At 41.7% G+C, this 21,581-nt stretch overlaps 2 protein-coding genes across 2 annotated transcripts; one reads left to right on the top strand and one right to left on the bottom strand.

Annotated features, from left to right (window-relative positions):
* Positions 11,762-12,235, bottom strand: LOC109950370. The gene has a single exon (XM_020568937.1). It carries the CDS (start codon positions 12,233-12,235, stop codon positions 11,762-11,764), a length of 474 nt encoding a protein of 157 aa, XP_020424526.1.
* LOC18771096 (ribosomal RNA small subunit methyltransferase nep-1) lies at positions 16,865-21,071 on the top strand. The gene is made up of 8 exons (XM_007203807.2): positions 16,865-16,997; positions 17,101-17,424; positions 18,462-18,554; positions 19,476-19,620; positions 19,728-19,838; positions 19,913-19,995; positions 20,081-20,138; positions 20,684-21,071. Exons 2-8 carry the CDS (start codon positions 17,122-17,124, stop codon positions 20,761-20,763), a joined length of 873 nt encoding a protein of 290 aa, XP_007203869.1. The 5' UTR covers positions 16,865-16,997; positions 17,101-17,121; the 3' UTR covers positions 20,764-21,071.

Genomic DNA, 21,581 nt, shown 5'->3' with positions numbered 1-21,581 from the left:
CTTTCTCTGTCAACAAATCTACTATTGAAAACTTCAACAAGTTGCCCCACTTTCCTGTAACAAGTGTGGAAGACATGCACAAAGTGGTCGCGGTCAAAACAAGTAGTATGTGGAACGAAAGCAACAAGGTTACTATTGACGACGACCCGGGCCAGAAAAAACATGAACAAATAGTGGCCATAGCTGAACAAAATCAGCTACAAATAATTCCATTTTCACTGGGGTTATTTATTCATAAACGTAATTAAATAAATTAGCTTACTAATGAGTTGGTGGTTGTTATCAATCAAATTTTCATAATGAGTATGAAATTTTGAGGAGCATCAAGAGGAATAAGAAGACGTGTGACAAAAAGAGTCGCTGCAATGAGCTAACATAATTATTATCACACGAAACACTCATGCATTTTTACATATTCTCACTTTTGCCTCCACTCTCTGAGTTAAAATTGGCTGCCTCACTTTTTTCTTGGTCTACTTTTTCTTTCTTCTTTTCTTATGCCTTTTCCTCCATTCTCGCTGTTATATCAAGGTGCCTTCATTCCATATCAGTTATCCTACCATCCAAGAATGATGATAATGAAGAGTAAGTGTAGTTGCTCGCTGTGTGCTATAAAAAAGAAGAAAGGGTTTGAGTAGCAGTTGCAGGTTTGTTTTGTAGTGAGTGATGAAAAGGAAGAGGGGTGTGGTTATTTATTCATAAACATAATTTAAAAAAATTAACTTCTTGATGAGTGGGTGGCCGTTGTTATCAATCAACTTCTCATATTGAGTATAAAATTTTGAGCAACATAGAAAGGAAGAAGAAGACGTATGACAATATGAGTCGCTTTAATGAGCTAACATAATTAAATGTACAGTACAATAATACAACACATTACATCTCCAAATTCATCCAACTTGATTGAAATAAAACACACACGAGAAAAATGAGTACTCAATCAAGTGAAGAAATTATTATCACACATCACACATCACACAAAACACTCATGCATTTTTACTTCTTCTCACTTCCGATTCCACTCTCTGAGCTCTCACCCTTAGACTTGGTTGTCTTACATTTTTTCGTTGTCTTATTTTTCTTTCTTCATTTCTTATTCCTTTTTGTACATTCTCGCTATTCTACCAAGACGCCTCCATTTTGCATCACTTATCCTCCCATCGATGAATGATGATAATGACGGGTAAGAATGGTTGCTCACTGTGTGTGATGAAGCATAAGAGAGGGTGTGAGTAGTTGCTGCAGGTTGGTTTTGTTGTGTGTGATGAAGAAGAAGAGGGGTGGGGTTATTTATTCATAAATATAATGAAATGAATTGACCTACTGATTAGTGTGTGGCCATTGTTATCAATCAGCTTCTCAGATTGAGTATGAAATTTGGGCAGCATAAAGAGAAAGAAGAAGACGTGTGACAAGAGGAGTCGCTGCAGTGTGTTAACATAATTAAAAACGTGTTGTATAATAATACAACATATTACTTCTCCAAATTCATCCAACTTGATTGAAATAGAACACACTAGAGAAACATGAGTACTCAATCAAGTGAAGAAATTATTATCACACATCACACAAAATAGTCATGCATTTTTACTTATTCTCACTTCCGCCTCCACTTGCTGAGCTCTCACCCTTAGAATTGGCTCCCTTACTTTTTTTCTTTATCTTCTTTTCTTATGCATTTTTTTTCTATTCTCGCTTTTCTATCAAGGCATATTGGAGCAGGATTTCTTTCAAGAAGAAATACCTCCACAGGTTCTTGACTGAAGTCTGCACGCTTCCTTGGTCGAAAGAGAACTCCGGACTTTGTTCCCGAGGTCGAACGATAGAAGAGGGGTGAATACCTGCAAAAGTTACTCCGACGCTCAAGTCAGTATTTGCGCAGCATACTCTTAGTGTTTAATTCCATTTTTTCCCCTCTGGCTGGAAGTTTAGCCGGGTTTTTATAGCATTTCGAGTTCTTGGGTTTGGCCATGCTTTCCTAGCCTTGCGCATCCCATCCCACACTTCATGGTAGTGGGATCAGATGAGTGATTTGCGTCTCCCTTGCTCCGCACTTCTCTAGTGGGAGGGAAGCTCGATCATCCCACGTCTTTTGGTTGTGGCATATGGGTTAAGCCACGACAAATGAGATTTGGTCCCCACAGTGCCCCTCTTTTTTCCTCTCTACATGCTACGCAGATGGAGAGGGAAAAATGATCTAAGTGGGATTTTGGAACAGGGTTTCTTCTGGTTGAGCACATGTCATCCGGATGGGCTCATGGCTGAGCCTAAATAAGCCATACCTTTTCCCTTGGGCTTGCTGGTCAAGCCCAAAAACATGATTCCTATTGGCTTATCACCAACCCATGCATGTTACTTTCGCACCTTGCATGTGAAATATTCAAATGTGGACTTTCATGCACGTTGCTAACTTTTCAAGTTCCAACTGTAGACTGTTACCCCTATGTGGTGTATCCAAGTGCGGACAGCCGACCCCATGTGCAAGTGGGCCCTTTTACTTATTTTGGATTTCTGCGCCTTTGCTGATCTGGTAGGCCCCTGTGCATTTTCCTCTTGGCTGACCGACCCCAGTTGTGGTGCGCTTGGTTTTGAGCTGTTGCCAACGTGGTGGGTCCCATACTTCTTGGTTTCTCTCTCCTAGCTGATCCCATCCCCAGGTGTCATGTGCTTTAATTTCTCTCTCATGGCTGATCCCCTGGTGTCATGTGCTTTAGTTTCTCTCTCCTGGCTGATCCCATCCCCAAGTGTCATGTGCTTTAGTTTCTCTCTCTAGGCCGATCCCATCCCCTTGGCTTTGAGTTTTTGCCAATTCGGTGCATCCCATAATTCTTGGTTTCTCTCCCCTGGCTGATCCCATCCTCAGGTGTTATGTCCCTTAGTTTCTCTCTCCTGGCCGATCACATCCCCTTGGCTTTGAGTTTTTGCCAATTCGATGGGTACCATAATTCTTGGTTTCTCTCTCTTGACTGATCCCATCCTCAGGTGTTATGTCCCTTAGTTTCTCTCTCCTGGCCGATCCCATCCCCTTGACTTTGAGTTTTTGCCAATTCGGTGGGCCCCGTGCTCTTTGCTTTCTCTTTGCTAGCCGATCTCAAATGGATTCCAATATTCATGAGCTCACCTTCCGAACCCATGTGCCTTTGGTTCTCCAATTGATCTAAGGTGTCCAAGCACTTTTTTTTTTTTTTGGTTTTCTTCTTCTCTTTTTCTCTTGCATTTGAGTTATTCGCGCGAGCCCAAAACCCCTTAGCTGTCCTTCCGGAACCGTGCACCTTCGGTTTTTCGACCGACCAAAGGTGTTCACACATTTTTTTTTTGGCATTTGAGTCGTCTGCGCGGGCCGAAAAACCCCTTAGCTATCCTTTCGGACCCTTGCACCTCCGGTTTCTCAATCGACCCAAGGTGTTCATGATGATTTTTTTTTTGCGCGCTTGAGCTGTCCCTACAGGCCCCAAAAACCCCTTAGCTGTCCTTCCGAACCTGTGGGCCTTCGGTTTCTCAATCGACCCGAGGTGTTCATAGACTTTTTTTTTTCTTTACCGACTCCCAAGAGGTCCACGATCTAGTTTTTGCGTGAGGGGGTGAACAAACCTAGCTCCGTAGGTGTATGTACTACTTTGCATCACTTATTGGTCACATATGTTGCTCTCACTTGTCTTTTGTCGAAGCGCATGCAACTTTATGTCAGGAAGCGCATGCGCTGGGTAAAAATAATTCCGATTGGTCATGTCAAGCCAGGCTTTGTTGCCAGAACATAAGGCAAATATCCGAGCTGTCCGTGCGAACCTTATCTTTGCTTATGAAAAACCTCTTCCCGTGACTTCTGTGAATTATTTTCCCAATTTTTCCCCTGTTATAAAAAGGCTAATCGATAGAGATGCACTCACCTGTAAAACCGTCTACACTTTGCTTTTGTTCTTCACATACAAGCTCTAGGCGCGAAGGGAGAAGAAAGTGTTCTGTGCGTTTGAGAACTCCGTCGAAGGGTTCTTGTTCTTGCCACTACCTAGTAAGTAATATTTTCATCTTTTCTATTTTCATGTCGAACCACGAGATTTGACCTAAGTCCTGTGGTCTCCCACCGAACTACGAGATACTTAAGGTTTACACTAGAGGATGTGTTCCCGATAACGTGGGGATCGATCCTCTGCCTTTGGGGTCAGATATGTACACTGGGGCCGGTATATATCCCTCGGGGTTCCTTAATTCTCTCGTCGGCCCATTTAGAGCATGTTAGGTTTCCACTCTACCCCATTTTTCATATGCTCTGTTCTTCCTAGGCCTTCACCCCATGCAGCTAAACCCGAATTCTTACCTTCTCATATATGGGTTTCTAGCTGTCGGTTTGAAATGGGGTGTGTCCCTTAGCTTTAAGGATTTCATTTACCTTTACAACTTGGCTTGTGTTAGGGGGGAAAGTCACTACTTCTTTTTTACGTCCGGGTCTGGTAAAAAGGTATTTACTTGTAAGCCCATTTCCACCAAGTACTGGAAAAACCAACCTCTCTTAATCACTGAGGAGTGGGCGGCGCCTAAGATGTCTAACTTGCCTATTTCGTTGGAGTTTGGCCAAAAACCTGGTATACTATTTATGTCTTTGAAATACAGCTTATTGTGTTTTTGCAGGTCTAACTAACCTCTTTTTTGTAGTACTTCCTTCGGACAAAAGATGTCTCCTTTCTAAGAACCGGATCACTTGGTTGGAGGAGAATTTAGCTGGTCGAGGGTGGGATATCACACGCTTTCTCGACCCTGCTACTCTTATCCGTCTCTCCACTGCTCGTCGTTCGGAGACTTACCTCCCATTCAGTTTAGCTGATCCAAGCCTGCGTGGAATAAACTTGTTCAAAGACATTTTGCTCCGTCGACGTTGACCTTTGTTGCACTGAGGATTCAGCGTCTCGTATTCGAGCTAGCTTTCAAGAAAGGGAGGTTGAGTTAGCTCAACACAGCTCCGAGGACTGCGTATCCGGGTTTGAGTCTGATCAGTCAGATATGTGAGCGCTACGCTCATTGTTGGTCTTGGGCCGTAGGGAAAGGAGACCCAGAAAAGAGCCCGAGTTTTTCGGGTCTACGAAGAAATCTCACCATGCTTCACAGGTCATCTTGGGTTTGGGCTCACCCAATGTATCTGCTTCGAGCACTCTGTGTCGGCCTCAGCAAGTCCCTCATGCCCCCACTTCGGCTAGCTCACTAGGCGAGAACGATTTCACGACCATAACTAATGAACAGATGTGGGGCTACCAATCACAGTGCTTGAACGTGGTACGTTTGGGATTTGTGCTGGTGTCATCCAATTGCCATGCCTTATCATAGTTGCCTGTTTAATGCTCACTTTTTACTTCTCGCAGATGGTTGGTCTTCGCAACGCGTAAATGGCGAGGTTTCAGGCGTTGAACCGTGAGATATGCGAAAAAACAGCAACCCTCGAACTTAGCGGGAATCGCATCAAGGAATGTGAGACTGAGCTTGAACAGCAACGGGACGAACTACGAAACCTGATAAGCGGCCAAAGCACTGTACGGATGGAGGTTGATCGCCTTAAGCAAGAACTGGTGGATGCCGCATGTAATAGGGACGAGGAGTATCAGGCCAACACCAAGCAGATCAGGGTCAAGATGGCCAGGCAATTCCGATACGGTTGGATTCAAGGTCAACAACCCTCTGAGCACAGGTTTGTGGCGGGCCCAGATGACTATGATGATGAGTTGGAATTTGACCCTGCTGGCTACGAACTTTTTAAAGGTATGCATCATGATGATCGTCCTCCGACGGGTTACATCCCTCATCGCAGGATTCCACCGGCAGCCCTTCATGGGCTAACCCATTCTGGGTCAGTTGGGACCGTTGTCCCTAGCGCTAATGTTGTATCGTCTATTGCCAGTACAGGGCCCGTCCTTGGATTTTCAGGCTTCACTTCACCTGCTGGATTTTCCACTTGTGCTGGGCCTACCTCGGAGGCCACTCCTGACCCATTTGACGATGCGCCCTAGGTTGCTTTTGCTTCGTTCATTACTTATTGTATTTTCCTTTCGGCTTTGTCTTCGTTTTGATGTACTTGGTTATCTTGGGTTCGTTCCCAGACTTCCTGGCTCACTTTATCAGACTTTATAAGTTATCCACTTAATTTCAATTTTAACTTTGACGTAAGTACCTGAGGCTTAAGGGTTTTTTTTATTTAAAAAACTTGGCCAAGATCCTCTCAAGATGAATTGCCATTTTCAAATTCAAAAAGTAAGGATTGGATATCCTATCGCCTTTGCATTACGCCTTTACTAGGCATTCCTTTGTGAGCTACGTCTCTAAGTGAACTTCTATATAAAGGGTAATTCAATATTTAGGTGAACATACCTATCCCACTCATGGCTCATAGACGCAAGCTAAAACTCCACTTCCCCCCTTTGGACAGATATTCCAAAGAAAAGAGATTCTTCAAGGAGGAGGGCTTCACCTCTGTCAAGGAGGGAGTCCTCACAGCGAGATTCCAAGAGCCTTAACGGAATCATTGAGATATGTTCTCAAGATTCTTTTGTCAACTCTCCGGTGAATGCTTTAGATTACTTAGCAATCCCCGATTCACTTCGTGGGTCTAGGTCTCGGTCTGGTGATGCCAGAGGTGGAGGGAAGGCTACGATGAGAAGGAGTACCCCAAGGGAGCGAGATAAAGCCGGTCCATCTTGTGTTCCTCATTGCTCCTGCCACTTCGACCATAACATGCTGCTGATAGAATGCGACCTACTCAAGGAGGATCTGGCATGTGTTGGTGCCCAAGTGACTCACCTCCGAAGTGATCTTGCTGATGCAGATCGCGCCGTGTCCGCTTACCGTGCCCAAGTAGCCAAAATGATTTATCCCTACGTGGATTGGGATCGTCTCCCCTTACCGTCAGACTAGCTCATGCTACTTATGGGTCGTACCTGTAGAATCAGTAGTTTTATATATTCTCCAGCGTTAAATAATTCAGAGGCCTTCCTCCAAAAAAACATTTCATGTTTTTTCCCTTTTATGGCCATAATGGCCTAATGCTAGTGTTATGTTTAATCATGAGGTCTTCAACCCTATCATATCTGCATTCTTATTCATGTTGCTTGATCTCTAACCATGTCATGGTCCCCGATCATGTCGTAATCTCCAATCACTTCTTTATGCGGATTTCCAATCGCGTCCTTGTGCGCGATCTTCAACCACTTCTTCATGCGTGATCTTCGGCCACATCTTAACTACGATCTTCAATCGTACTTTTTGCTTTTTGGCCATGCACCTTATATGCCCATGGAGTAGTATATTCAATTTCTTATTCACAAGGTCTTCAACCACGTGCGTTCGAGTAATGCTAATTTAAACAGACATGGCCTTCGACCAAACAGTTCGAATGTAAAGAAAATACGTGTTCCATTAAGCGTTCATCGAACGATGGACAATTTAGGGAAAAATCGCAAATGACAGAAATATGAAAGCGACAAAGAAATGAAAAAACTCAAATGAAATACTTCCTCAGATGAATTGCGTTCCAAGGGCGTGGTACATATTGACCGCTCTCGATATGCCTCAGCATATAGGCCCCTTTTCCATAAACCTCTGTTACCTCGTACGGTCCTTCCTATTTCCGTCCGAATTTTCCTGCGTTTAGGTCCTTAGTGTTCTCCATGACCTTTTTTAGTACCCACTTGCCTATTTTGAATTTTCTATGTCATACTCGTTTGTTGAAGTAATTGGCTGCCTGGTTCTGGTAGTTGGCAAGTCGTAACGCTGCAACTTTTCGCTGCTCTTCAAGCATGTCAAGGTTGTGAGCTAATTATTGTTCATTATCATTACTCTCTACTACCAATGTCCTGATTGTGGGTAATCCAATTTCTGTAGGGATGACGGCTTCAGTTCCATATGCCAAGGAAAAAGGGCTTTCGCCGGTTGGTTTCCGTTTGGTAGTGCGGTATGCCCATAATACATTTGGTAGTTCCTCCGACCATTTGCCTTTGCGCTATTCAAGCCTTCTCTTCAAGTAATCGAAGATCATACGATTAGTTTTCTCGGCTTGTCCATTTCCTTGAGGATAACTCTGGGATGAGAACTGTTGAATGATCCCTTTTTCCTCACAGTAACTTCTGAATTTACAGTTACCAAACTGAGTTCCGTTGTCCGTCACGATGGCCCTTGGTATCCCAAAACGACAAATTATATTCCGCCATATGAATCTTATCATATCTGTTTGGGTCACTGTCTTGTAAGCCTCGGCCTCCACTCATTTGGTGAAGTAGTCAGTGGCCAAAATGACGAACTTCTTACCCCCTACTGCGGTGGGAAGTGGTCCCACGATGTCCATCCCCCAGCGGGCGAATGGCCAAGGCCCTACAACAGGGTTAAGTTCCTAGGCTGGTTGTCTGATAAGGGGTGTATGCTTTTGACATTTGTCACATTTTCGTGAAAAATATTCTGTATCACAGGCCATGTAAGGCCAAAAATATCCATGGGTCAGGGCTTTGTGGGCTAAGCTCCTCCCACCCGTGTGGTTCCCACGTGTCCCTTGGTGTATTTCTTTTAGCACCCATTCGACTTCACGTGGACCGAGGCATCTGAGATATGGCCCTGAAAAAGACTCACGAAAAAGTGTGTCATCTATAATGGCATACCTTGCAGCCTTTATTCGTAATTTCCTTGCCTTGATTGGGTCACTGGGTTGGGTTCCCTTTGTGAGATAGTTCATGATTGGAGTCATCCACGTTTCTTCTTCGACATCAATCTGCATAACTCCAAGACCAGTTGGTATGCTGGGGCTCGATAAGAGTTCCACCGGGGTGATCCTCATGTCTTCCACCGATGTTGATGCGGCGTGAGCCAAGCGATCTGCCTGAACGTTCATTTCTCTTAGTATCCGTTCGAACTCTATTTTTTCAAACTTGCTGGCTAAATCCTTTACTAACTGTTGATATGCCCCTATTCGTTCATCCTTAGTCGCGTATTCATCAGTTATTTGGCCGACTATGAGGCGAGAGTCGCTATGGACAACTAAGCGTCCTACCTTCAGTGTCCTTGCTAGTTGGAGTCCCAACACTAGGGCTTTGTATTCCGCCACGTTGTTTGAAGCGGGGAAGTTTAATCGGATGAAGTACTTCAGGTCCACTCCTTCAGGCGATGAGAGGAAGATTCCTACTCCGGCTCCTGCCTGATTAGATGATCCGTCTACATACAATTCCCATTGGGCCTTATCCAGGTTTGTTGCTTCCTTGACTTCATCGTGATTTTCCTATTGTTTGTCAAGTGGATAGCATTCTACTAAGAAATCAGCAATTACCTGACCTTTCTAGGCTGTCCGAGGTTGATATCTAATGTCGAATGCTCCGAGCTCAATGGCCCACTTTGTAACTCTTCCTGAGAGGTCAGGCTTTGACATGACCGTTTTGACTGGTTGGGTCGTCAATACTATGATCGTGTGTGCCTCGAAGTATTGGCGAAGTTTCTGCTTGGCTGTCACTAAAGCTAAAACGAGTTTCTCAGCCAGTGTATATCTTTTCTCGACCTCAATTAAGCTCTTGCTCACATAAAATATGGGCTGCTGGATTAAATTTTCCTCCCTTAGCAGTACAGCAATTTCAGTGACAGCCATGTATAAGTACAAAGGTTCACCTTGCTTTGGAATAGTCAGGGTCAGGGGACTGGCGAGGTACTTCTTTAGCTGCTCAAAGGCTTCTCTTTGTTCCGACCCCTATATGCTTCTGTCCTTATTTCGAATTGCCCAGAAAAATGGCTTACAACGATCCTACGATCTTGAAATGAATCAGCTGAGAGCCGTTATTCGCCTAGTCAGAACCTGCACATCTCTAGGCGTTCTTGGATCAGGCATATCCCGCAGCGCCTCCACCTTCGATGGATTGGGCTCAATGCCTCGCTTGTTCACTATTTGCCCCAAGAATTGCCCCGATGAAACACCGAATGCGCACTTCTTTGGGTTAAACCGCATGCGGTACCTCCTCAGTATGTTAAAGACTTCTTCCAGGTGCTTGATATGTTGGGATTTTTCTTGGCTCTTGACGACCACGTCGTCGATGTAAACCTCCATCGTTTTGCCGATCTGGCTTTTGAACATCTTGTTCACTAATCTTTGATATGTCGACCCTGCGTTCTTCAGCCTGAATGGCATCACTCTGTAGCAATACAAGCCTCGCTCGGTGACGAATGCCGTCTTTTCCTGGTCCTCAATTGCCATTGGGATTTGATTAGACCCCGAATAGGCATCCAGGAATGAGAGAAGTTCATACCCGGCGATGGCATCTACCATTTGATCGATCTTTGGTATCGGATAACAGTCTTTTGGGCACGCCTTATTCAGGTTAATGTAGTCTACGTACACACGCCATCTCCCATCCTTTTTACTTACTACCACGACATTCGAGACCCAGGTCGGACACCATACTACTCGAATGAATTCTACCTCGAGTAATCGGTCTACTTCATCGCTAATAATTTGATTTCACTGAGGTGCAAACCTCTTCTGCTTCTGTTGATATTGGGGATGGTTTAGATCAGCATTCAGCCAATGACACGCGATCTCCGGGTCAATCCTCGGCATGTCTTTATGTGACCAAGCGAACACGTCCTTATTCTCTCTTAATAACTCCATTAGTTGGTCTACCTTATCTTTAGATAGGAGGGAGCCCACCAACATTTTTCTATCAGGGTAAGAGGGATCCAACACTTCTTCCTTGAGTGGTTCGATCGTCGGAAGTTATCCTCCTCCTCTTGTTTTGATGGGTCCTCCATTAATTGCTATAAATCCTCGCCCTGCTACGGAGTTGCAGCCTTAAGGTTAGTTGTTATTTTGTAGTATCGTCTGGCCTCCACTTGATCCCCCTTGATATCGACTGTGGTTCTCCCATTTTCGGACATGCACCTCATCACCTGGCAACGTGTTGATGCTTCTCCATCCATTCGATGAATCCAGTTTCTTCCCATTATAGAGTTATACGCTCTCGGCGCGTCTACAACTACGAAAGTAACGAATATGGTCTTACCTGCGGTAATAATCGGCAGAGTCACATCTCCGATCGGTTGAGCTTTTGTCCCTTCAAACGCATAGATTGGTGTTGGGTTTAGCTGAATCTCCTTTTCATCCAGCTTTATTCTTTTGAAGATGCTCCAGAATAACACGTCTGCGCTACTTCCCCTATCAATCATCACTCTTTTTACCATCGAATTGGCAACACGGAGGGTCACCACTAACGCGTCGTTGTGAGGGAACTCAATTTCCTCCATATCTTTCTGCGTGAATGAGATGACTCTAATCTTCTCCAAGGCTTTGGCAGATTCAGAGGCAAATGGGATCCCGTTTATGCATCTCACCTTTTCGGCTCATCTTTTTTCGAACCGGGATCGAGCCTCTTTTCTTTCCACGGGATTCTGTCGATCGTGGATGGTGTTGATCTCCAACAATTCTTCATTTGCGATATTGCCGATCATTGTTTTTGACCCACCATCTTCATTTGCCCTATTCTCAGGTTCAGCGCGGTACTGGGATAACATTCCCTTTCTCAGCATTGCCTCCACCTGGTACCTGAGACTTCGGCACTCATCAGTAGTATGTCCAAAGTGGTTATGATGGGCGCACATCTTGTTCCTGTCTCGCTTTTCTAGGGATTCGCTAATCGCATGCGGCGTTTGAAATATACCTTTGCCCTTGTTCTCGTGAAAAAGTTTGGCTAAACTCACCATGAGCCTGGTGAAGGGTCAGCTTTGCCTAGGTCTGTTGCTAGGCTCGTCTCAAGGAATATCACTTCGTCTCCACCTTTTGCTCCGATGGAGGCTTTGGGATCGCAATGGTGGAAGTGGCTCGTTTTGACTGGGTGAGCTCTTCTTCTTCTAGTCTGATGATTCCATCCACTCGGGCCACTGGTGGGGTCTTCACTACAGACCTGTCCATCTTTGTTCTAGGTATGACCCCCTCAAGAAATGCCAATGAAGCAGTATGAGAATTGCACTTCTCAAGAGTAGACATTTCCTTCGTAAAACGCCTCAAGTAGTCTTTAAGGCTTTCTCCAGTACTTTGCTTTGTGCTAAATAGGATCGTGACATCTTTTCTCCTCTTTTGATTACAAATGTACTGAGATATGAACATTTCACAGAGTTGGGTGAAACCGCCAATAGACCTTGGTTTCAGTTGTCTAAACCAAATCAGGGCCGATCCTGACAAGCTTGAGGGGAACAACTTACATAACAGGGCCTCGTCATCCCCTTCGAGCACCATTTGTTGTTGGAAATGGTAGATATGCTCAATGGGATCGGTAGTGCCCTCTAACAGCTTAAACTTAGGTTGGGTGAACTTAACTGGCTTCTTGGCTTTCAGGATATCATTCGTGAATGGCGACTTGCAAATTCCTTTCACCGCCTCCAAAGCTAGTTCCTCGGGTGTTTATGGCTTATACCCTCTGACAATCTTCTCCATCTGATTGCGCAAATTAGTGTTCTTCGCCCTCTTCGCCATTTCATGCAGGTCGCGATCTTTGTCTTGATCTTCTGCCGTGGCCTTGTCTCGGATGCTCGAGTGTGTGCTGCTGGAGGAGTCTCCCTCAGAAATCTCATGTCTCTGCTTCCTCTTGCTCTCTTTTGGGCCCTCATGGCTAGCAGTGTTCTGTGCCTTCTCCAGAGCTTTCTCTGCTACCTTTCTCGTTTCACGCAGCTCTTTCATGATTTCCCTCAATTGGATAATAGCAAGGCTTGGTTCCCTATCCTGGGAGTTGGACCTTACGCTTCAGGGTTGAGGATTGGACGTCGCATTCCTCGGGATGGAAGTGTTTGGAGTTCCCTGTGCAGGTTCAGTCATATTTATGATCAACTTTGCGAGATTCCCACAGATGGCGCCAACTGTTGGAGCAGGATTTCTTTCAAGAAGAAATACCTCCACAGGTTCTTGACTGAAGTCCGCACGCTTCCTTGGTCGAAAGAGAACTCCGGACTTTGTTCCTGAGGTCGAACAATGGAAGAGGGGTGAGTACCTGCAAAAGTCACTCCGACGCTCAAGTTAGTATTTGCGCAGTGTACTCTGAGTGTTTAATTCCATTTTTTTCCCTCTAGCTGGAGGTCTAGCCAGGTTTTTATAGCGTTTCGAGTTCTTGGGTTTGGCCATGCTTTCCTAGCCTTGCGCATCCCATCCCCCACTTCATGGTAGTAGGATCAGATAAGTTGTAGTGGGATCAGATGAGTGATTTGCGTCTCCCTCGCTCCGCACTTCTCTAGTGGGAGGGAAGCTCGATCATCCCACGTCTTTTGGTTGTGGCATATGGGTTAAGCCACGACAAATGAGATTTGGTCCCCACAAGGCACCTCCATTTCGCATCACTTATCTTACCATCCATGAATGATGATAGTGAATGGTAAGAGTAGTTGCTTGCTATGTGTGATGAAGTGAAAGATAGGATTTGAGTAGCTGCTGGAAGTTGGTTTTGTTGTGTGTGATGAAGACGAAGAGGGGTAGTGTTATTTATTCATAAATGTAATGAAATGAATTTACTTACTGATGAGTGGGTGACCGTTGTTGTCAATCAACTTCTCAGATTGAGGATAAAATTTTGAGGAGCATAGAGAGGAAAAAGAAGACGTGTGACAAGAGGAGTTGTTGCAGTGAGCTAACATAATTAATCGTATAATACAATAATACAACACATTACTTCTCCAAATCCATCCAACTTGATCGAAATAAAACACACACGACGAGAAACATGAGTACTCGATCAAATGAAGAAATTGTTATCATAGATCACACAAAACACTCTTGCATTTTTAATTTTTCTCATTTCTCCCTCCACTCTGTGAGCTCTCACCCTTAGACTTGGCTGCCTCACGTTTTTCTTTTTGCTTTTCTTATGTCTTTTTCTGAATTCTCTCTATTCTATCAAGGCATCTCCATTCCGCATCACTTATTTAGCCTTGAATGATGATAATGAAGGGTAGGAGTAGTTGTTTGCTATGTGTGATGAGAAGGAAGAGAGGATCTGATGATAATAAACCCTAAACCCTAAACCCTAATTATTATCACAGTACGTCACTCAAAACACTCATGCCTTTTTACTTCTTGTCTCAGAGTAAGTGCGTTGATGGGGAATCGATCTTTGTTTAGATTACAGATACAAGGCCCAAATACCACTAGACTCATTCGTCTTCTTATGCAATGTGTGTATAATTGTAGTATTTATTACAATCTAAAAGAACTAAAAAAACATTTTAAAAAAAGTTTGGGTTTCCCCTGCCCCACAAACTCTCCTTTTCTTTTTCTTTTGGTCTCCCAACCGTCATTCCTTCTTTCTTCTCTTCTCTCTCCATCTTTTTCTTCTTTCTTCGTCCTCTCGCCAGCTGCATCTTCTTCTTCTTTCCTTCTTCTTTCTCGGCTTCTTCTTTTCTTCTTCTTACTCGCCATACCCCCAACCACGAAGTGGTCCTTAAGCCCTTAATCTCAGTTCAATCCTTTGCCATTGATGCTCGCCGAACCAAACCGCACCACACCAACTTCTCGGCGTGCTAATTGTAGTTGTTCTTGCATCTCCTCGGCACAGCGGCGGTCTCCAAAATAGGTACGCCGATGACCTCCGGTTCGGTGGTCGGCAACTCTTCCAAGCCACGGTTATCGAATCGTGAACACCCCTAAAATTTTGCAACATATTCTAAAATCAGCAAACTAACGAAAACATCATCAATGAGTGCCACACAATAATACTCATATGTTGCCAAGAAAAATTACATATTCGAACATTTTGTCTCAAATGATATATGGTGGGTTAGAGCATCTACAATCATGCTCCCTATTTTTTAGTTAAAATTTAGCTAAAAACACACAAAAGCTATTTTAGGAGCTCTCTATAAAATTTGAACTCCAATGATACTCCCTAGTTTAAAGAGTCATAAATTTAATAATAATTTTTTAGTTCAATATAATTGGTCCATCTCTATACAAAAAAAAAAAAAAAAGTTTGCATTAATTAAAAGTTTAAAATATGCATAAAACAAAGCAGTATGAAATTATAGGGAGCCACTTAGGGAGTCTATGGTGGATACTCTTAGATTAGAAACCTCAAAATATTTGAGTAAACGTTTTATTTTTTATTTTTTTAGTTCAACCTAAACTACAGAATTAATACTTTGGCTAGGAATTTCTTTTGGGGAAAATATTATTAGCAGTATTCTCCAAGTTCAACATAAGAGTACTATTAGGAGATATTTAGGAGTCCATAATATTTTCTTCTAAAAGACCCCCAAGGTTTCAAAGGAGCTGGATAAAAGTTGCTGGAAGTTCTTTTGTCTTATGGAGGCAAAATTGTCTCACATGTCATGGAAGGAAGTGTCTTTGCCTAAAGAGTTAGGTGGGCTTTGTTACTGCCAGTTAATTCAGTTTAGCTTGTTACCAAAAAGTACCTTAGTAAGTATCACTTCTTTTCCTTTAAAAAGATATCGTCTCACTCTTTAGCTTGGGAAGGTTTCCTTGATGCTAGAAAAGCCTTACTTACAGGACAGAGATGGATAAATGGAGATGGCGACTCTATTTTGTTGTGGACCTGTAACTGGATCTTCTCTTTTCCTCTTAATAATATAATTCATCCACAAGCAATGGCATGGCTGGTCCAAATACCCTCAGTAAACCTCTCTTCCTTCATTGGCAAATCTAGGAAGCAAGGAATAACTTGGTCAATAAGGCAACCCAACCCCACCCTGCTCGTGTTCTTAACATGGCGGTCATTTGGAATTTGAGTTTTGGTTGCATAATTTCAACAGGAAGTGCATGCAAGATTGCCAATCCTAGTAACCCCATTAAGTGGCAGCCTCCTTCTAATGGCTAACTTTGATGGCTCTGTCCTCATTCCCACTCAAATATCCAAAAATCACAACAACAAAAAAAAAAAAAAAAACAAATCGTACAAACCCATCCTCGAATCTAGGCTAAGAGGAGGTTTCTTGCTTGGCAGATCAATCGTTTGCTAAGAAGTTAGAAGCGCAACACATCCATCCAACCTTTTCCATCCATTTAGTATCTTGATAGTGGCACACCTACGCATCTTGCAAAAGAATGACCAAAAGTTCATTCCATCGGCCACCTTGATTGAAAAGAGGGGAAACACCATCCTCACTAACGAATTATTGCTTACTTAATTGAAGTATGACGGTAGTCCTGATTAGCAAACTACATATGTGATGCTATCATAAACATGATTAGTTTTAATAACCAATGTGATCACATAATAAGAAAATCTATATGTGCCTCAATTTAGTTATAAGAACTTCAAGGATTTAATTCATCCAAGTATATATCCAATAAACAAAACAAAAAAGAAAAAGAAAAAGCATTTGGTGCTATAGCTTAGATGACAAATACAATATATGACCACAATTCACAAGTAAGGCAGTGACACCAACTTTTTTCAGACCAAAAAATAACCTGACCTCCAAATCTGGCAAAGGGTCAAGGGATTTTTTTAATAAATTGGTGCTTGCAATTGTCAAAGAGCAGTGCAAGGAGAGAGAGAGAGAGAGAGAGAGAGAGAGAGAGAGAGAGAGAGAGAGAAATCCAAAAGTAGTAGAGAATTAATCTCCAACAAAATTAACTATAATATGGCAAGGAGAGAGAGAACATAGCTGAGTTTTTAATCTTTGAATTTGAAGTATCTGCTAGCACATAAATTGAAATAATTGAAAGAATTTGAAACTTTGTGGAGCAACTTGAGAGTGCAACCGTGAGCAAATTGAAAGAGTGTTTTGGATAAAAAAGGAAAAATAAAAGACTTTGGTGGGTTCAAAACATAATTTTTGAAACCCTTGTGGACAGATTTGAAATTGTTTTAAAAAGTGGGATTAAATTTGTAAACAAAAACTCTTGTAAACCTACCTTCAGCCGCAGCAGCATCGCATTCACCCACAGCCTCTGGTTCGTGCTTTTCTTCTTCTCTCCCCCCACATTATTTTCTTCTCATTTTGGCTCTTGTTGAGTTGTGATTGAGAACGATTTTTTTCGAACTGTTATCAAGGTGAGGCTTTGGACCTTTTGATTTTTTTTTTCTCTGTTTTCTTATCATATTTATTTGTTGAACTCAATCATGTAATACGAGATTGTATCTCTGCTTTCTTCAGAGTCTCCTGCGAGCTACAAAAATGGTGAGGCCATATGCAGTGAAGGGAAAGAAGCGAAGGAAGAGGGAAGATAAATATGAAAGAGTAGAAGAAGCAGAAGAAGCGTCAGAACCAGAAGAAACAGAGGCTTCACAGCCAGAGGACGTTAACAAGGGAGCTATGGTTGAGAAACAGAGTAATGGAAACGAAGGAGAAGAAAAAGTGGGTAACTCAATTGAACTTGAGGGTATTCCAATAACCCCAGTAGAACTTAGCACCAAGAACGGACCTGGGGCCATCTTCATCCTTGAGAGAGCTTCTTTGGAAGTTGCCAAAGTTGGAAAGGTACAATTTCATTGTTATTCTGTTATTTATGCTTATTTTTGTGTTTTCATTTGTATGTTTGGATAGAGGAGCTGGTGGGGTAGATCCACAGAGGGACAAAAGGGGTCGGTTGACCCCGTGAACCCACCCATATCCTTAATGGAAGCTCCAATCTCGACCCATTGGACGGTTGGTGGGCGACCCCAGACTGCACACCAAGTGTTCGCTGAAATGATCCCCAGAGAGAGGGGTCTTCTGTTATGTTTCTGTTATGTTCACGGATTTCACTTAACAGCCTCAGGCACTTCTAAATTATAGAGGTGCTGCTGCAAATGCGAAAAAGAAGGCCTTTCTTTTTCTCAAATAATTTCAAGGGGTTCGCATTGCTTTTGGGTTTCTATGCCATTAGTGAAACGGTCCGTTTGGATTGTAAACAAAACGTAGTGCTGTTTCAGTTGTCTCCTTAATGATTTGTGTTTAAAAAGGAAAACCCATCGTTTGTTTTGTATCAAAATAAGTCAGCACACCCCTTGTCTATTCTTCCACTCCAACCATGTAGAAACGAAGCTACAAAATTAAGCCAGCACACCGTGTTTCATAATGATAATATATTTAATGGGAATGAAATTTATGATTTATTCACATTGGTTTGATTTATTAGAGTAGTTTTGTTTATTGGTTGATTATTGTTTAGGGGCTTTTTGTTTGGTGAATTGATATAGGGTTTTGTGTTTTGATTAATACGTTGGCCCACAAGATATTTTTCCATGAATTATGAATGATAGTAGTATTGATTATGAGAACTCATCTTGTGATGTTGTTTTTCCATGAATTATGAATGATAGTAGTATTGATTAATTTTACAAGGTACTTTTTGTTAAAATAAAAATTGGGAACTTGTACACTTTGGCCCCTCGGGGTATAAATCCTGGATTCGCCAAGTGCTTAGGCTTTTCTGGCTTGGGTTTAGTTTGTTTCTGCAGTGTTGGTGTTGCTTTGCTTTCTTTGAACCCTTTGTCTTTATTCTAAAAAAATTTGAACTTTTTTTCTCCTTACAGACTTATCAGCTACTGAATTCTGATGATCACTCAAATTTCTTGCGGAAGAACAACAGAGATCCTGCTCTTTACAGGCCCGATATCGTTCATCAGGTTAGCAACTCCGGCTAATTGTCCCATGTATATTGTATTCCATGAAATTTTTCTTTATGAACTTCATACACTTTTCTCTCTCTTTTTTATTTTTTATTTTGGGTTTAAATTTTTGTGAATAAGCATAAAGTGAACTCATTCCTATAGTAGCAAAATAAAAGAAAGCAGCTGGTAGAAAACAAATTAGGATAAACTCAGAAGTTGTAGACATCAGGGGTTGTAAATCCTACTCACGACATCTGATGGAAATTCCTTGTCTTTCTTCTTTTATGCCCTTGTTTTGTACTTTGGAAGGTTAAAAGTACCTCCTACTGGTTTTTGCTTGAACTATTGCTCATAGGAGGGTTAATACACGTGCCATTATTCAAAAAGGGGTGCTGAGTGCAGATCACCTCTTTCTTCATTGCCTGGTTGCTTCATTTTTATGGGTTAGGCTGTCTAGAGAGTTTGATTTGACCTGGGTTGTTCTGGAATAGTGTGGCTTTATCATGTGTGCACCACAATTTTTTGGAGGTAGGAAGAGGGGTGTCTTCCCGTATAGATGTGCTATAATGGCTATGTTCTGAGTAATTTGGATGGAACGGAATACAGGGGTGTTTCATGGTGCTAGGGGCAGGAGAGGGAATACTTGTGGGAGAGGGTTCAATTTTGGGCTTCATTATGGCTTGGCTGCTGACAGAGTTTAGGGGCAATTCTTTCGTTGCTATCTTTTCTGATTGGTGGGCTGCTGCTTCCTAATGCTTTGTTCTGTTACTCTGGATGTATTTTTCTGTATTCTTGTTTTCTGTTTCTGTTTCTGTTTCTGTTTTTGATTCATTTAATCAATGAATTTTCTTTCCTATTAAAAAAAGAGGATTTATTGTTTTGCTTCTAGTATAATGAAGTGTTATGTGATCCTAACTAAATATTTGATATCTCCAGGCTCTCCTTATGGTTTTGGATAGCCCAATTAATAAAGCTGGGAAGTTGCGAAATGTGTATGTGAGAACTGCAGCAGGTGTTCTTATTGAAATTAAGCCACATGTTCGTATCCCAAGGACATTTAAGCGGTTCTGTGGTGTCATGTGTAAGTTCGTCTGTATTTCTGATCTTATACAAAATAATTTTTCTCTGTTCTTTACATTTTCTGGATGGCATTTTGTCATTATTTTAATCCTGCCAACCACCTTGCAGTGCAACTGCTACAAAAACTGAGTATTTCTGCTGTTGGTAAGCGTGAGAAACTTATGCGTGTGATAAAGAACCCTGTGACACAGTATTTACCTGTCAACTCTCGCAAAATAGGTCAGTATATCATGGTTTATAATCAATTTTGTCATATCTATAATGAAAACTGAAGGTGTATTCTTGTGTTTCAGGCTTCTCGTACAGTTCGGAAAAATTAGTTAGCATACACAATTATGTTGCTGCTGCTGAAAACAATAGAGACTTTGTTTTTGTGGTATGTCAGAACTAACATTTTGGCCATAAGTTCGAATATTATTTGTTTATACTTGCAGCTATGTTATAGTACCTGTATTTTTCAGGTTGGTGCGATGGCTCATGGAAAAGTGGAGACAGACTATACTGATGATTTTATATCAAGTATGTCCTTGCTTTTCATCAGTATAATATTTAATATTTTTTAGGCATATTTTTCTTCTGCTGTTTTGAAGTTTGCGGAACCTTTTGATCAGTGTGACTTCCAAAGGTTAAAATAGTTCCAGTTTTGAACTGATTGAAGGATTAGAATTTTGACAAGACTACATTGATCAGAAGAACATAACAATACTAGAAACAATATTTGTGAAATGTTTAGGCACAAATGCAAACATTTATCCATTGTTAACATTCCATTCAAGAATTGAAGTGAAGTCAATAACATATTAACTAATATTCTTAGGTTTGAAATCTCATATGTGGTTATGTGGTAAGTGAGATGAAAAATTGAAAAACCTGATGATCAAAATGTGATTGAATTCAAGCACATAACTGTGCGTTTATGCAATATTTATCCTCAAATGGCAAGTCAATTTCTGCTTCATGCTTTCTTAATCTTGTTTTGAACTTTGAATTTTTAATGCTTGTGGCTATGTTATTGAATTCAGTGATATGCAATTTAACACATCTTATTTTATCAATTTTTGCAGTCTCTGGTTATCCCTTGAGTGCTGCATTTTGTATTTCGATGATTTGCCAAGCATTGGCGGGAAAGTGGGATATTTTGTGAACCATTCTGGTTTTAGTCTGAATCTTAGCACTTAATGTTATTCTTATCTATGTGATGCATAATCTTTCGGGCTCATTGCTTTTAGGGTTTTGGGAAGTGTTTGTATCAGATAATGTTCTAGCTCTGTCTTTTATTTGATGAAATTTTGAGGGTTATGGTGGAAATTTATACATATCTTCGTCTGTAAATTAACTAATGGGTCAAGTAAATTAACCTCCAAATTATCAGGAAATTTGATACATGATGTGTAGATATTTTACAAGCTAAGACAAACTCGAATGAAATCTACGAATGGACGATTCTGATAACCTACATGTTCTCTTCTATTTTCTTGCAATACACTTTCCTTCTGTTGTTTTTGACAACATCTGAATATGTTTTTCGAGATCAAATCCAAGTTCATTATGAAAACTTGACCACTATGTTGTTTTCAGCATTTTTAAAGAACATGAGAATTCAATTTCCCTCACGTTATCTTAGGATTAGAGGACCACTACCGTGGAAATTCACCTCCTCAAACACATTGTAGTCGATTACCACCGCCGACGACACCTGATCTCAGGCCGTTTTATAGAGTAATATATCCTTTTTTCCCTAAACTATATTGAACCATACAAACTAGCCAATCCACTCATATTGTCAAATTACTAGCGGTTCCATCCAAAATGCTGTCAAATAAAGTCACGTACTTAACGCATGACTCACTTTTGATGGCTTCTTAATCGTTTATCGCCGTATTCATTTTGGAAAGTCACATCATCAACACTTGATTTATTTTTGAGCACTTTTTGTAAAGATCAAGAGGTCCTCAAAAGTTA

This window comes from Prunus persica, chromosome G7, assembly GCF_000346465.2.
Source record: "Prunus persica cultivar Lovell chromosome G7, Prunus_persica_NCBIv2, whole genome shotgun sequence".
NCBI lineage: Eukaryota > Viridiplantae > Streptophyta > Magnoliopsida > Rosales > Rosaceae > Prunus > Prunus persica.
This window is presented reverse-complemented; position numbering and strand designations above follow the sequence as displayed.